Source organism: Ascidia mentula, chromosome 2, assembly GCF_947561715.1.
Source record: "Ascidia mentula chromosome 2, kaAscMent1.1, whole genome shotgun sequence".
NCBI classification, from domain to species: Eukaryota; Metazoa; Chordata; class Ascidiacea; order Phlebobranchia; family Ascidiidae; genus Ascidia; species Ascidia mentula.
Window position 1 is genome coordinate 11,211,116 of NC_138567.1, and position 15,346 is coordinate 11,226,461.

General features: G+C 38.6%; 2 protein-coding genes across 2 annotated transcripts in view; both read left to right on the forward strand.

Moving 5' to 3' along the window:
- Positions 1–15,346, forward strand: part of LOC145890103 (uncharacterized) — a 32,790-nt gene that overhangs the window by 10,651 nt on the left and 6,793 nt on the right. Inside the window, exons 29-32 of the mRNA XM_082981142.1 lie at positions 41–166; positions 227–364; positions 527–636; positions 748–955. Coding sequence (XP_082837268.1) covers positions 41–166; positions 227–364; positions 527–636; positions 748–955 — 582 coding nt within the window. The remainder of the gene's footprint in view (positions 1–40; positions 167–226; positions 365–526; positions 637–747; positions 956–15,346) is intronic.
- On the forward strand, positions 3,511–14,165 carry LOC145889535 (uncharacterized). Its single transcript, XM_082980509.1, has 32 exons — positions 3,511–3,667; positions 3,796–3,954; positions 4,124–4,226; positions 4,871–5,067; positions 5,237–5,362; positions 5,429–5,551; positions 5,755–5,877; positions 6,122–6,244; positions 6,345–6,491; positions 6,627–6,724; positions 7,069–7,183; positions 7,258–7,371; positions 7,644–7,766; positions 8,022–8,144; positions 8,277–8,396; positions 8,626–8,814; positions 9,026–9,178; positions 9,375–9,524; positions 9,710–9,832; positions 9,900–10,007; positions 10,092–10,225; positions 10,299–10,448; positions 10,508–10,708; positions 10,831–11,040; positions 11,110–11,235; positions 11,301–11,438; positions 11,545–11,654; positions 11,928–12,135; positions 12,235–12,376; positions 12,522–12,688; positions 13,188–13,358; positions 13,681–14,165. The coding sequence occupies exons 1-32, from the start codon at positions 3,577–3,579 to the stop codon at positions 13,858–13,860; spliced, it is 4,545 nt and encodes a 1,514-aa protein (XP_082836635.1). The 5' UTR covers positions 3,511–3,576; the 3' UTR covers positions 13,861–14,165.

A 15,346-nucleotide genomic window follows, 5' to 3' on the forward strand; every position in this document is an offset into this window, starting at 1 on the left:
GAAAATAAGTATACATTTCAAACAACCAGTTTTAATGCAGGTTATTTCTGGACAAGTGAGGGGTAGTGGTGGTGTAAGACAAGTGGCTAATTTACAACAACCAGTGGTAACTACTTATCAAGAAGACACAGTTCGTGGAATTAATCAAGATGATGCCACACTTCAGGTCATACAATATTTGTTGATGTATATTTGATTCTGGGCAAAAACGTCAATTTTTCAACAGGCAAAGTACGTTAATCACACTTGCGTGTTTTGGAACTTCACCACAGAAGCCTGGTCTACAGACGGGTGCTTTGTAATACCAAATAGTGACCCACCTCAGTGCAGATGCAACCACCTAACCAATTTTGCAATGCTAGTGGTAAATACATATTTTTGTGTGTATTTATTAGATGCGAATAAGAACATCACGAAACAAACATACTTTAAGTTCGATGCCTTGCCTTAAATCGACGCGGAACGCTGCTTGGATCAGCCAAGTACCTGTAGGAATGCATAGTTTACAAATATACTTTTCTTTCAGCATGTCTACGACGTTCAACCTCACATTTCCCTTCAAATAGTGACTTACGTGTGCGCCTCGCTCTCTATCGTGTGCCTCGTAATAACATTCGTTATCCTCATTGCTCTCAAGTAAGTGATACTACATCAGAAAGAACACCTTCCACTGCAGCATAATGACATAATAGCATCTGTTGTGCCTACGTTCAAAGATTATTATTTAGATGTATTTTGACCACACAGAGATATAAGAAAACGACGACCCATACAAGTTCTCATGAACATATGCGCCTTACTTATCGTTGTGTTCATACTTTTCATCGCCGGAGCTGACAATCGCGAAAACGAGTCTCAATGTGCAGCCGTCGCATTCCTGCTTCACTATTTCTTACTCTGCGCATGGTGTTGGATGTCGGTGTACGCATACTTTCTATACATGGCAATTGTTAAGGTACGCATTGCAATACCAATATGAAAAGCAAACTGCATTGAAATTTTAAATATGCGGTTAGTTTTATACAATACACGTGGTACACAGAGCTGTAAACTTGCGTTTGTGGTAGGTGTTTTACTCCAACAACAGCCGATTTCTAAAAATTGGAGCTGGGTTGTCCTACGGCATTCCAGCAGTTATTGCTTCGATCAACGCCATAATCGTAGAGGCAACAAAACAACAATCCTTGGAATCTCCAGTTCATGGTCAAGGCAAGGAAGGATTTTATGCACACGAATTTAATGTTGTCAATTTGTTTTTCTCACAATTTTCAAAACTTTACTCACGCAATTATCGCATATTCATGTGATAAATACAATTATTCTTGGGTTGCAAAATTTTGTTTGTGGTTTATATCTTGCTAACGCTGCAGACCGTCCATCGGCATTCGCAACTTCATACCTGGCTGAAAATATGTGCTGGATCAAAGGATATTCGCTTTACTTTTCCTTCCTCCTGCCTTTCGGAATCATGCTGATATTCAATATAGTGATGTTTGTGATTGTGATCAGGAAACTTGTGTGGGGAAGAAAACAAGTTGTAAGTAATAAGAAAAAACAATACACAAACTACACAATTTTCATATTTTACGTCATACTTTCACACTTTTCTAACTAAAAGCATTACAGACATATTTAGTTGAAGTGTTTTTTTCTAACTCATCGACGTGTAATTGCAGTCGGATTCCACAAAGAAAACATCCTCCCCAACACACCATACCCAAATTGCCATCACTACAGCAACCACTCTTGGTCTCAGCTGGTTTTTCGCATTCTTCATGATGCTTTCATCGAGTCCGGGATATCTTACTGCCATGAGTTGGCTTTTCTCCTTGACCGCAGGACTGCAGGTAAGGCAAAGATTTTCCTTTTATACCCAATTTTTCCTGGCGAAATTTGACCGGGTGAGTATCGTTTTCCTACGTATCTTGGGGTTCATCTGCATTCCAAACAAGCTATCTTTAAATTTCAGGGCGTTGGTATCTTTTTGTTCACGGTTGTGAAGAAAGGTGACATTCAGATCAGAGTCCGATCGTTTCTCAAAGACCGCGGATGCCCTTGTAGTGTCCCCGCTGGGTCTTCGACATCCCTGAAAAGCAACGAGGCCAAATACAGCGTCCCGAACCGTTCACAATCGACCGCCGCCTGAAAATAGCACAGAAACATTGAATTTGTAAATTGTGTATTGACTATTATACCCTGTTATATTGACTAACAATGTAGTCGCTACAAAAGCCACGTGCTGGCCAATTAACAAGTGTTTGTGACAGTAAAAACGTTAATCATCTTTCTTAGACAAAGTACTGCGAGATTTTGCTGCGTTAGTCATTTGCAATCAATTTACTTTATCGTACGAAATCTAGCGCTTCCCATGTAATGGTATTTGAAATATGTGTAATGGGGTGTGAACGATTTTATTGAACTATATGTTGATTGTTAGAATCGTATTTGTATATGTTGTTTGGTTTTGAATGTTCGCAAAATAAATGCACGTGAAACTAGTGATGCACCGAAACAGCATTTTTTTTATTCGGTCGAAACCTACTATTCGGCAAAAGTTGCCGAATAAATTCGGCCGAATAAACCGAAACTAATTTTGGTATCTATCTTTTCAAACGCAATAAATTTAAACAAAACATGTGCTGTATTGGATCTAATCCTACCATACAGCCCTTTGTAGGCACTTAAAAAAGAACCCCGACTGCTGTACCAGCTGCTTAAAGTTTTTTTCATTATTTCGCTGACAATAAACAAATAAAAAGAACACATGGGTGCAGTTTGAACAATGATTCCAATCGTTAAATGCAGTAAAAAGTTTCGGTTTTGGCCAAATTTTGCACAAATATTCGGCCGAAACTGAATAATTATAAAAACCTTAGTTTCGGCCGAATAAATTCGGCAAACCGAACTTTTGGTTCATCCCTACGTGAAACGTTATGAGACACAATGAGATGCAGGTTGAAAAATATTTATGCACATTAATGAAAGGGAAGGATAGACCGTCACCATGCACCGAAACGCAAAGTCATCACATATATTTGCAACATAATTTAATGCAGCGTATCCGTTCAATTGCCGTTATTTTTATTCAGGAGCACAATGGCTTTTAAATATAGTTTTAATTCAAAATTATGCACTTAACTATTCGGGCACGAAACAGATCACGCAAAAAAGAAAGTTTATTTGGCCCGAAAAAAGACCGGGTATGTCTTCAAAAAATTGCAACGAACTTTTGTCTGTGCAGGGCTGTTGCGGGTTACTCCATGTCACGCTCGAACGATTTTGCACAATGTCTGGTTGCATCCCCAAAACGGGGGGAAAAAGTTGAGATTTTTTCAACCAGTCAGGTGTGTGTCAGTCTGACATGTCACCTCATAAAAATCCCCAAAAGTTTCTTTGGTCATGGGACCTGGAATTCTTCGCAGGTCACCATTTTGAAGAAGGAAAGGTGATATTGTGAGAAGTTTTTTTTTTCAGGATTGGCCTGGTCATAAATACTGCGGTATATAAGAACACCTTGCAAGAGTCAGAGAAGGTTGGGCGCGGTAACAACAGCAGAGCGGAATATTTTATGAAAAAATGTTAATTTTCGCTTGTCTGGTAGCTTCGATAATTGCAGTGAATGGGCAAGCAACAACGAGCCCTACTTTTGACGTCTATTCAAGAGTCGGTAAGAACATAATATCTTATAGTCAAGTTATTAAACAACCGTTCCAATAGGGTTTAACCGGCAGAGTTTAAATTAATGGATGCATGTTTAACAAGAAAGTACATGTTTAACTAGAAATTTGGTTACAGCACAACACACTTGCGTTCAGTCCCAGCCAGTGTTTGAAGTGATTGAATTGAACAACGTGTGTGGAACCATCCTCTCACCGTGTTATCCGAACAACTACACAACCGACGTATCGGAGGGATTCCTCATGTGGTATTTGAACATCTCGTACCCACTTTCCGGTAGGTCGAAGTTCCCAAAATAAGCTTTAAACTAGTCGTTGTTCCTACGTATTTGCATGTGTGTGTGCAAAGTAGCTTTTTGCACAATAGAGTTTCATTGAACTTGTGTTGGATGCGCTGCACATATACATGAGTTTTTCTCTGTTTCTAAACACATGTGTTTCGACAGCGATTCGTCTTTCGTTCAACGAATTCGAAACAAATGCCTTGGGTGGAGTGTTGTTCCTAGGAAGATCGGTGATACCCGTTTCTGTGTTTTACCGTGTCACCAGGTATGTGCTTTACCAAAGGGCTTTGCATTTTAGCTTCTTTTTCAATGGTGTCGCCGCGAACCACACCCGGTTAACTTAAATTAGAGTGATCGTTATGTAACAAACACCATACAAGGTAGAAATAAAAGTATCTGAGCTGTCTTTAGTTTTTGACTTCGTGGTTTATTGGCTTGTTGTGCGTAAATATGAGTCGAATAGTTTGACTCAAACCGTTGCATGGAAAACAGTGCGTGAATGCAGTTTGCTTGAAATAATTGGATCACGCGAATATAGGAATTTACTGCACAAGAATACTTTTCAAGGCGCCCAAGCAATATCAAGAAGTTAATATTTTTAAGTGTGTATTATTGTTTAAAATGGTATTAGTCGCTGGTATTACTAAACGAAATGATTGTTTTTAAACCGGTTGAATTTCATAAGTACCTTTTGTTAAAACAATTGCTGAACACGTACACTCCAAACGTAAAAAATTACCTTGAAAATTACCTTAAATATACTATTATCAACAACAATCAAATAATAAATTGGATTATAACAACAATATTAAATAAGAAAAACAATATGGCTAACATATAGGAAGTGGCGTACATGCTTGGCTAGTCCATCAAATGGGGCCCATTTTCAGCTTTTGATGTTGTTTTCAGGGAGTTTAGTGTACACGGTAGCCTGCGGAATAGCACGTCGCTTAACCCGTTTAATTTCATGGACTTGGCTTCAACCAACACCTTGAGCAAAACAAATTTGCGAACATACGAAATTACCAACATATCTTCATTGTTTTTGAGTTTTTATTCAACCCTCGACGACCCGCTTGTTGGCTTCAATATCAGCTATTGTGTCGGTCGGTCATTTTTTTCTTAACGAATTGAAGTGTTGCTTTACCACTACAAGTGAGTCGTTAAAGATTCGTTTAAGAAATAACTATTTTAATGCGGTATAAAAATATGTATACGTTTGACGTATCTTGCAATATGCTACAAACGGAAATATGCCGACTTTGCAAATTCCAGACATCGACCAGTGCCAAACTGGCAATGTTAGTGGGTGCATGAATGGAGGCTTCTGTCAGCGAAACAGTTTTGACAACTACAACTGCTCGTGTCCAAAAAATTATACTGGGACCTTTTGCGAACAAGGTATTACAATCACCAGTTGCCTTAATTTTGATTTCGGAACTTAACCGATCTTACGTTTTCCTTTAGACGTTGACGAATGTGTTTCGGGATTAAACGACTGCCACGTGAATGCCTTCTGTGTTAATACAAATGGTTCATATGAATGCAATTGCAGTACTGGATATACTGGAAACGGAACCACCTGCAACGGTATTCGATCTTTGGATGTATTTGGTTGTTAATAAGCAATAAATGTGTTTGGGATTAAATATATACTTTGTGCGGGCACCAATAGTTGTAGAATCCTTGAAAACCGCAATTCAAAACTTACGGGAAGAGAAATGTATGTGTTTTATGCCTTATTTGAGAAATATAGCTTCTTAACTTTTGTGATTAACTTTTCATGATTATAGATATTGACGAATGCACAATCGGCACGTCCAACTGTTCCCTGAATTCAGTGTGCCTTAATATCCCTGGATCCTTTACTTGCGAATGTAATGACGGATTTATTCTCTCCGGATTTGACTGCGTTGGTAAGAGAGCTGTGATTGTGAAGTTGTTAATATATTCCGAACTGTTTTTAAATTGTGTAAATTATTTTTTGAAATTTTTTCTTAAAAATGCTTAAATGCAATATAATCAAACAGAGGTTCCTTTCATGTTATTTACCTTTTTGAAAGGAATAACTCAAGTTAAACAAATGATTGGTTGTAAGGGAGCATCTATGTTTCTTCAATAAGATCAACAACCCTCAGTAAAACTGTTAATATTTTTAAGATATCAATGAATGCGCACTGGACGCATGCGGCCCAAACACTGAATGCACCAACACAGTAGGAAGTTTTTCGTGTGCGTGCCTTCCAGGATACCGAACAGGACCCGACAGATTGGATTGTGTCGGTAGGCCTCAGTTAGGAAAATAACTACCACATTATGTTGCACTTCTTACATGCACAAAGCTCTGTAAAAATATGCTTATCGAGATTATGCGTCTCTGCAGGGTTTTATTGTGCTGGTACGAACAGTTCCACGACGAATTGCAATGTGAGTGGAATTTTGGAGTGGCCGATTTTTTATAACCCGGTATCAAATTATCAAAACAACGTAAGGGTGACTTGGTTCATCGATTTCTCGTCGGATTTCAACGGTGAATTTAGACTAGCATTTATGTACAGTATTTTAGAATATGAAAGTTGTCTTGAAGAGCCGTATAGTTTGTGTAAAGTGTTGCATCTGATTGGCTATACTTCACTATTGATACGATTGCTTTTATGTTTTTAAGTTACTGGAATCACGTTCATGGTGCAAGTTTTTGATCTTGAGCAGGACAACGATTTTCTTTTCTTCAGCAACAGCAGCGACCACAGAGAGCCATTTACCGTAAGACGTTTTCTGTATTGTACACGGCTAAGTTATTGCGAAAATGCTCTGCAAGTATCCTGCGTTCGGGATGCATTTAGCGTAAAAAATGAATTTTGTTGCTACCTATGCTTCCTGGGCGCGCACAATACTATTAAAACTTTACCAATTATGTACCTCAGAATGAGATTCGCACGCGTTCGGTATATAACAATCAAAATTATTCGTCACATAGGTTAAATGATGTGTATGAGGATAAATTTAATGCAATCAACGTACGAGTGTCCAAAAAATACACCTCAACCATCTATTTCAACTTGTTTTGTATCTGTTTTGTGAATATCAAAGTAATTATTATTTAACAGCTTTCTGGAAGTCAACCGCGTTCCACATTCACTTTAAACACAAATCAAGTCTACGTGCAATTTAACAGTAACGGAGCAATCACCAGGACCGGATTTGTGATACGATTTGAAAAAGGTTCAGATTTTTTTTTAATTTAAAATTATACAGCACGCAAATGTAAAAATACAGCCCATTCTCGTTTAACAAAGGCATGGATGCTTGTTCCCTGAGACCGTGCCTAAACGGAGGAATATGCAACTTACTATTTTCTGGATATACCTGTGGTAACTGTCCCGGATTTTTTGGTGAAAATTGCGAATTAGGTAAGTAAATAAGCCAGCTACCCTAATGCGCTGTTATGCTAAAATACCTTTGGCACAAACTAAACATGTTTTAGTTAAAACACAAACGCGTTACGTGCATTATTTCTTAAAAACACGATTGTTACGATAATTAGTATTTCGCAGCTTCAAAATATATGTACTAACTTGTACCGAAAGGAATCAGACGAGGTTTTTCAACCATCAAAATAAGAACTTATGATTGTGATCTTTTCTCTGCTGTATAGCTGTAATGCACATCTTTATATTCTTAGACATTAACGAATGCAGTCAATCGGCAAACCTGTGCCACCAACATGCAACCTGTACAAATGTTGTAGGGTCGTATGTGTGTACTTGCAATGCTGGGTACACTGGAAATGGTGCAACTTGTACAGGTAAGTGCAAGTTACATTTTGTCGAACCTCTGACTAATTACATGCCAAACAACCTTTTACCGATTGGGTTTCTTGCGTTAGCATTTTGCTTTTGTAAACTAACAGCATTAACGTAAACGGTTGTCAAAATTCAATTCTGACAAATTTTGCGCTGTTTCAGTTGAATTTGTTACTGACCGTAGGTTGGGCAAAGTTAATACATCATAAAACGATAAAAAATTATTTATGTGCCTGCCAAGAAAAATGTTTTTTCAGACTTCGACGAATGCAACCAAACGCAACCTGTGTGCGACCTGAATGCAGTATGCTCAAACGTTATTGGATCGTTTCAATGTTCTTGTAACACAGGGTATACTGGAGATGGTATAATTTGCAGAGGTACGAGAGGTTTTGTCTTTTTTGTGCGTATTCTAACACATGTGTGACACTGTACGTGTTATTATAGTCAATTCCACAAAATGAAAAAAATTGCGCAAGAATTTGAATTACAAATATTTTGTTTTACTGTAGATATAAATGAATGTAGCGGATCGACCAATTGCCATCAACATGCTTCATGTGTAAATACTGCAGGATCGTACAGTTGTGTGTGCATGGTCGGGTACAGGGGTGATGGTATTAATTGCACAGGTAAAACACACTATTGGGCATAACTACCCCATATTATACAAGACAAAACAACAATCAACATGAAACGATAAACTTAAAATGGCTGCGACGCCAGTGAACTTAATTAACTGATCACGATAAATGAGATTGCAGTAGTGCGACTTTTGTCAAATTTAAAATATTTGCAATTTTAGTTATACGCAGTTCGGTTAAAATGTTACATTCCTTGATTAATCTGCGCTGTTGTCAGCTTCACCGCCCCATCCGAGTCCCGGGATTACACCAGTCGTTGGCGTGAGTCAAGACTTACCTGGATCACCCAGGCAGAACGCCTTTGCTGTGCAAAATCCATGCAATCTCATCCCTGACCTTTTCCCGGTCTTTAACCGAGGCACGACAAACTTAGAGCTGATAGTTCGAGAAAGCGTGTTGAGACCAGGTTGGACACTTGATGTTATTTTGTTCCTGACAACAATCCATTTTCAACATACAAAAATAATTACCTCGTTAAAACACGAAATAAAAACATCTCAAAAGTTTTGTTGTTTTTGTTTAATATTTTTTCATGTTTTAACCGTCACAAATGGCCTCCCTATTCATTAGATTCATTCTTAACATAACTGAACATTACAAGGCTTTTTATGCTTTAGTTGGAACCATTGGTACTTGGGCGACCTCCGTTGACCAAACGCCTATTCCAGCTTATACAGCAGCATCCATCTCTTGCCCCCCTGAAATAGCTGTTTTTTTCGGCTCCAGAAAAAGAAGGGCATTAACACCAGACAATGAACGCTTCGTAGTAGGTACGAAGTTTAGGTGGATCGGTTAAAGAAGATATGTCAAACCAGTCAACATATATTATAAACCTCTCAACTACACCGAATAAAATGTTAACGGCGGTTTGAAATGCATTTAAATTGTAAAAACACGTTATTGCGAAATTAATTTAGTCAACTGTAATCATTGCCGCGAGCACCAACAATTTTTCTTTGTACGAAGGTCAAGACACAAACTGTGATCGCCGTCAAGTTTCACAGACTTGCAACGGGCCTTTGCCACCAGACAGAGCGTTTCAGGTTGCTCTAAGGTCTGAAGTCGATGGTGTGACATCTCCTTTGACGAATTTTTCCGCCGATATACGCACCGCAGGTAAAGATTAAAGGCTTAGAGTGGGCACTCCTTAACCATTGCTTGGGTATTTACTTTGGGCTTCGGGGAAAGGATAAACTACAACAGACGGAGAAACACAACTTTTTAAGCTTAGCTGCCCATGCAAGTCGCGTTTGTGGCAACTAATATGGACCCGTGTAATGATGTTACTTTTCCATTTTTAGTTGTTCAAGCTTGTAGCGGAGTAGTTTGTAATGATGGTACGGTGTGCCAGGTGGTTTCGTCCGATGGTGGTGTAACCGAATCCGCGGAGTGTGTTTGCGAAAGTACGACGACTGATTGTCAGGGTAACGACCGACTGCGCTATAACGCAAAATTTGGGGATGATTAAAAAAAAACAATCTTTTTTCTCAGAACTTTGCCACGCTAGGACCATCCTCCGTCCTAGTGGAATTGTGCTAAACTTCCCACAAACATTTGCTGGATTAGTTGCGTACTCCGACGCTCTTTGTGAATTCAATGGTGAGCAGCGTAAATTTGAGAAATGTGTCGTCACAGATACATGGGAAAATTTCTCATGAAAATCATGCATTACTTGTGACACAGGTCAACCCATAGCATTTGTTCCCTGTGTTAACGTGACCACGAGTGGAAGCGGACAGTCTTATGGACGTTTTGATATAGCGAGATTATCATTAATACCCTGCACGAACACGTCCATCGCCGAAGTTGTAGCAACAGTACGATTTACCAGATTGTGTTATTCTTCTGTTTTAAATCAGTGATCTGTTACAATGATTTCTTCTCACGTAGACCGATATTCCAACGATTAACAGCACAACGTTGGAGCAAACTCTTATCACGCTGGATGTAATGACAGCGGATGCGGCACGACTGAGTGTTAACGATACCCAAGCTACAATTGACTTTATCAACACTGTTCAAACCCAGTCGACAGTTCAGGTATATATTTTCCCTGTTAATTTCCATAATTCTATACTTTTCATATTCTTTATTTTTAGCTGACAGAATTTTCATATCAAAGTTTGGTGGATATTGGAGACCACGTGACCAGTTTTCTAAACCAAAGTGCCACCACTCAGAATACAACACTATCCAACGTGACTGGCTTAGTCCAGTCACTGACAGAACTTGGATACCGAGTGGCGCTTCAAGATAATGCCACTGCTTTAAATGTGATTACTCCCAGAATTGCAGCCAGGGTAAGTAATGACTTGATTGACGAAACAATGGTAACTAAAGAAAAAAAGGAATGGATAACAGGATGCATAAAATCCGAATACATGCATTACAGACAAATGTTAGTTTATTTAATTTCTCACAGGTTGAGAGGATCCAGAATCCCGACATGCCAGTAATTTATGAACCATTCGTGTACGTGGGGGAAATGCTTCAATCTCCTGCTACGATTACCATACCCCAAGAGGCCATAGCCACACAAATGAGCGGCCAAAACGACACTTTAACCGGAGTGTTTCTTGTCCACACAACCAACAACTTATTTCCATCCACAGAACCCACCATAAACAACGTAGTGAGTTTTTGTTGACGAATGATAAAAAAAGAACAAAAAATATGTTTAAAACAATCTGTTTTAATGCAGGTTATTTCCGGACAAGTGAGGGGTAGTGGTGGTGTAAGACAAGTGGCTAATTTACAACAACCAGTGGTAACTGCTTATCAAGAAGACACAGTTCGTGGAATTAATCAAGATGATGCCACACTTCAGGTTACAATATTTGTTAATGTATATTTAACATGGGACTAAAACTTCATGGTTTAATTTCTCAACAGGCGAAGTACGTTAATCACACTTGCGTGTTTTGGAACTTCACTACAGAAGCCTGGTCTACAGACGGCTGCTTCGTAATACCGAATAGTGACCCGCCGCAATGCAGATGCAACCATCTCACCAATTTTGCAATGCTAGTGGTAAAAGCGTGTTATAAAATCGCTATTGAATTTGAAAATTCAATTTTAAGGAATATATTATTTTAGTTGGGTTAGTCCCATTACAGTCATTTTTCATATTTTACAGCATGTCTACGACGTTCAACCTCACATTTCTCTGCAAATAGTGACTTACGTATGCGCCTCGCTCTCTATCGTGTGCCTCGTAATAACATTCGTTATCCTCATTGCTTTCAAGTAAGTCACATTGTATGAGAAATTGCCTGTTCTATACTGCAACGTAATGACAGAACGTCTGCATAGTGTTGGTATATTTAATGCGGTAATTTGTATTCAAATATTTTAACTCTATAGGGATATTAGAGCTTCCAGCTCGTTGTGCCTTTTCTTATATATAAAAACATGTTCAATACATAAGAAACAACACCTTCCACTGCAGCATGATGACATAATAGCATCTGTTGTGCCTACGTTCTAAGATTATTATTTAGATGTATTTTGACCACACAGAGATATAAGAAAACGACGACCCATACAAGTTCTCATGAACATATGCGTCTTACTTATCGTGGTGTACATACTATTCATGGCCGGAGCTGACAATCGCGAAAACGAGTCTCAATGCGCAGCTGTTGCATTCCTGCTTCACTATTTCTTACTCTGCGCATGGTGTTGGATGTCAGTGTACGCCTACTTTCTGTACATGGCGGTTGTTACGGTAGGCAACGCAGTGTAAAAACTATCAGCATAGAATTGAGTACATGATCTGTATAATTGCGTAGCTGCAAAAAAGATCAACTATTTTGTTTGTATTCAGGTGTTTTACTCAAACAACAGCCGTTTTCTCAAAATTGGAGCTGGGTTGGCCTACGGCATTCCAGCAGTGATTGCTTCGATCAATGCAATCGCCGTGGAGGCAACAAAACAGTCATCCTTGGAATCTCCCGTGTATGGACGAGGTTAGAAAAATTTTTATTATGTTTGATGTAGGGAAGGGGTTTAAATAAAGATTTAATCAAAATAAATGTCTTGTATTGGCTCGTTTCCTTTTGTAATATTTAGAATAGAATGTTTTGTGTAACTCCATAATTTCTAACACTCTAGAACGACCGTCTGCATTCGCAACTTCATACCTGGCTGAAAATATGTGCTGGATCAAAGGACATTCGCTTTACTTTTCCTTCATTCTGCCTTTCGGAATCATGCTGATATTCAATATAGTGATGTTTGTGATTGTGATCAGGAAACTTGTGTGGGGAAGAAAACAAGTTGTAAGTAATAAAAAAACAATACACAAACTAAAACAATTTCCATTTTTTAGGTCATAACTTTCACACTCTTCTTCCTGAAGGCTACTTAGTATAAATTGCAAGTTTTGTTTGGAAACATGCAGTTCACATTCTGTGAGCTGCATATAGATAGCCACTGTTTCGAAAGGTCATTAGTGAAGCTTGTTGTAACTCTTGTAACCGATCATTTCAATCAAACGGCCAGGCAAAGACTTCCACTTCGTTGTGACTATACAATCACCGTCATCCGCTGGGCACCAAACTAGGTTTACCCATCCGAAGGAAACATTGTGAAAAAACTATGGCCAAGCAAAAGCTCAACCGACAGTGCTGTCATGCCCAGTGTCACAATAAATCTCATATTTGTTCACATTTACCCACAGTTATACTTTTCACCCCTATTTCATGAAAGTGGTTGATATAACTTTTTAAGCTTGGGGTATAATTGATGAAGTTTAATCTGATCAACGTGCATTTGCAGTCGGATACGAAAAAGAAAACATCCTCCCCAACACATCATACCCAAATTGCCATCACTACAGCAACCACTCTTGGTCTCAGCTGGTTTTTCGCATTCTTCATGATGCTTTCATCGAATCCGGGATATCTTACTGCCATGAGTTGGCTTTTCTCCTTAACCGCAGGGTTGCAGGTAAGGCAAAGATTTTCCTTTTTCACAGAATAATTTTGGCGAATTGTGACAGGGTGAGAAGCTCTTTCCGTTGGGGTTCAGCTTTATTCCAAACGCACTGTCAAAAACGTTCTAAAAATATTTTGAATGGCCGAAACCATTACAAAAATTTTGCCGCGCGTCAATGCGTTTGTATTCAAATTCTTTGCTTTCACTGCAGTTTATATAACAAACCTAAAATAATACATGAATCTGCAGCGGAAAATGACCACATGTAAAACCTCGCAAATAACACCGTGTTTATGGACTCAAATCCATTTGTCAAACACCTATTTGTTTTCAGGGTGTGGGCATCTTTCTGTTCACGGTTGTAAGAAAGAGCGACATTCAGATCACAGTGCGCACATTCCTCGAAGAACATGGATGTTCTTGGTGTGGTGTGCCCGCTCGGCCTCCGGCAACGCCACGAAGCCATGAGCCCAAATCTAGCGTCCCGAGCCGTTCACAATCGACCCTGGCCTGAAGAAACACTCTAATACAAAATTAGTTCTAAGAAGGAAGAATACAAATACACTCAAAACATATCGGCTGTTTTTGTTTCATAACGCTTCGTGTGTTACTAACGCATAACTTCAAACGATTTTTTTGAAAAATCGTCAGGTACAACCCATTTCATTATTATATCATGAGTATAACGCTTTGAATTGGTCTTTCATCAGACGACATTCGGACCCAATCCAATATGACGTTTGGATACGTATTTTTGTCTAATAACCGAATCTTCACCTTGGTAAAAGTGTAAATATTTTGCTGCAAACTTACTCTGATCTGAACACAATAAAATACTCAGTACCAAAAACTATTGCTCTCATTGATTAAATTGGATTTAGCAAACGAGAATCATTATTCGCATGACGAATTTTTCATTTAATTATTTTAAATATCTTTAAAGTTAAAATCAAATATGAAATTTCCAATCATAAACACTTTTCTCGCACAGATGGAAATAACGGAACTAAGAAAGCATTGTTCGATATAATTGATAATTGATAATTTCAAAAATCTTTTTTTTTGCAACAGATCTGTCAGGAGTATTTTTGTACATTATTAACATACCTGGCATTTGACTACAAGAAACTCTTTTTCATGCTGAAAATCATTGCACGAGCTACGAACTGTAACTGTCTTTGATAATAAATAATTCAAGAATATTTTTATTTAAAATGTGTTGTATCTGATTTATTAAAACAATTTATAAAATGCAAACACCAGAGCACACGTGTATCGCCAAAATTAAGACTTATCTGATATTTTCTTGGTTTCTTCAAAGAAAATTCTATAACCACATTGTGTTCAATTCAATCGAGTGAGCCATATTCTAAAGGTCATTATAATCTGTATCTAAAAGGTAAACAATTTCCCCGGGGCCATTAGTAACGCACATGCCAACGAGCTTTATGCTCAGGTGAGGCCTTGACCAGGTACTATGCGAATGGATCAACGTTTTGCAGCTTGTCAAGCCCGTGCGTGACATAACTGTACATAATCGATTACGGCACATACCGATAAAAAATTGTATACTTTTCTTCAGTATAATACTGTATCATACACTGTGGAGATCAAACTAATTCAAATCATGAATAGTTGTTTTTAGCGCTTTAGATTGTAAGTCGGAATGCAGGGGCGTGTTGTCAGTTTATATCTCAGATTTTCTCGAAAGCTTAAAAGAGGTCGGTAGCACCCTTTTTTTTTCCTGAACTAACTGGCGATCGCTTCGAGCAGTGTTTCTCACGTAAAAAAGAAACGGAAAATGCGCTGAGTGCTTGTCCGTGTGCACCGATCCGTAACGGTTCGTCTGGTCAAACTGCTGGGGTGAACTGCGGATTACTGTGAAGCGATAGCGCAAAATTTTGTTGGTACGAAGCGGTCAGACATGTATGAAGGTAACGGGAAAATTGTAATAATTTTAGATCTGTGCGGAGAATAGACATTTTACCATACTTTGCAGT

Coding starts and splice junctions, on each gene's coding strand:
- LOC145889535 (XM_082980509.1), top strand. CDS start 3,577: ATGTTAATTTTCGCTTGTCTGGTAGCTTCGATAATTGCAGTGAATGGG. Junction 10,449..10,507: donor AAACCCAGTCGACAGTTCAG/GTATATATTTTC, acceptor CTTTATTTTTAG/CTGACAGAATTTTCATATCA. Junction 11,041..11,109: donor AACCCACCATAAACAACGTA/GTGAGTTTTTGT, acceptor GTTTTAATGCAG/GTTATTTCCGGACAAGTGAG.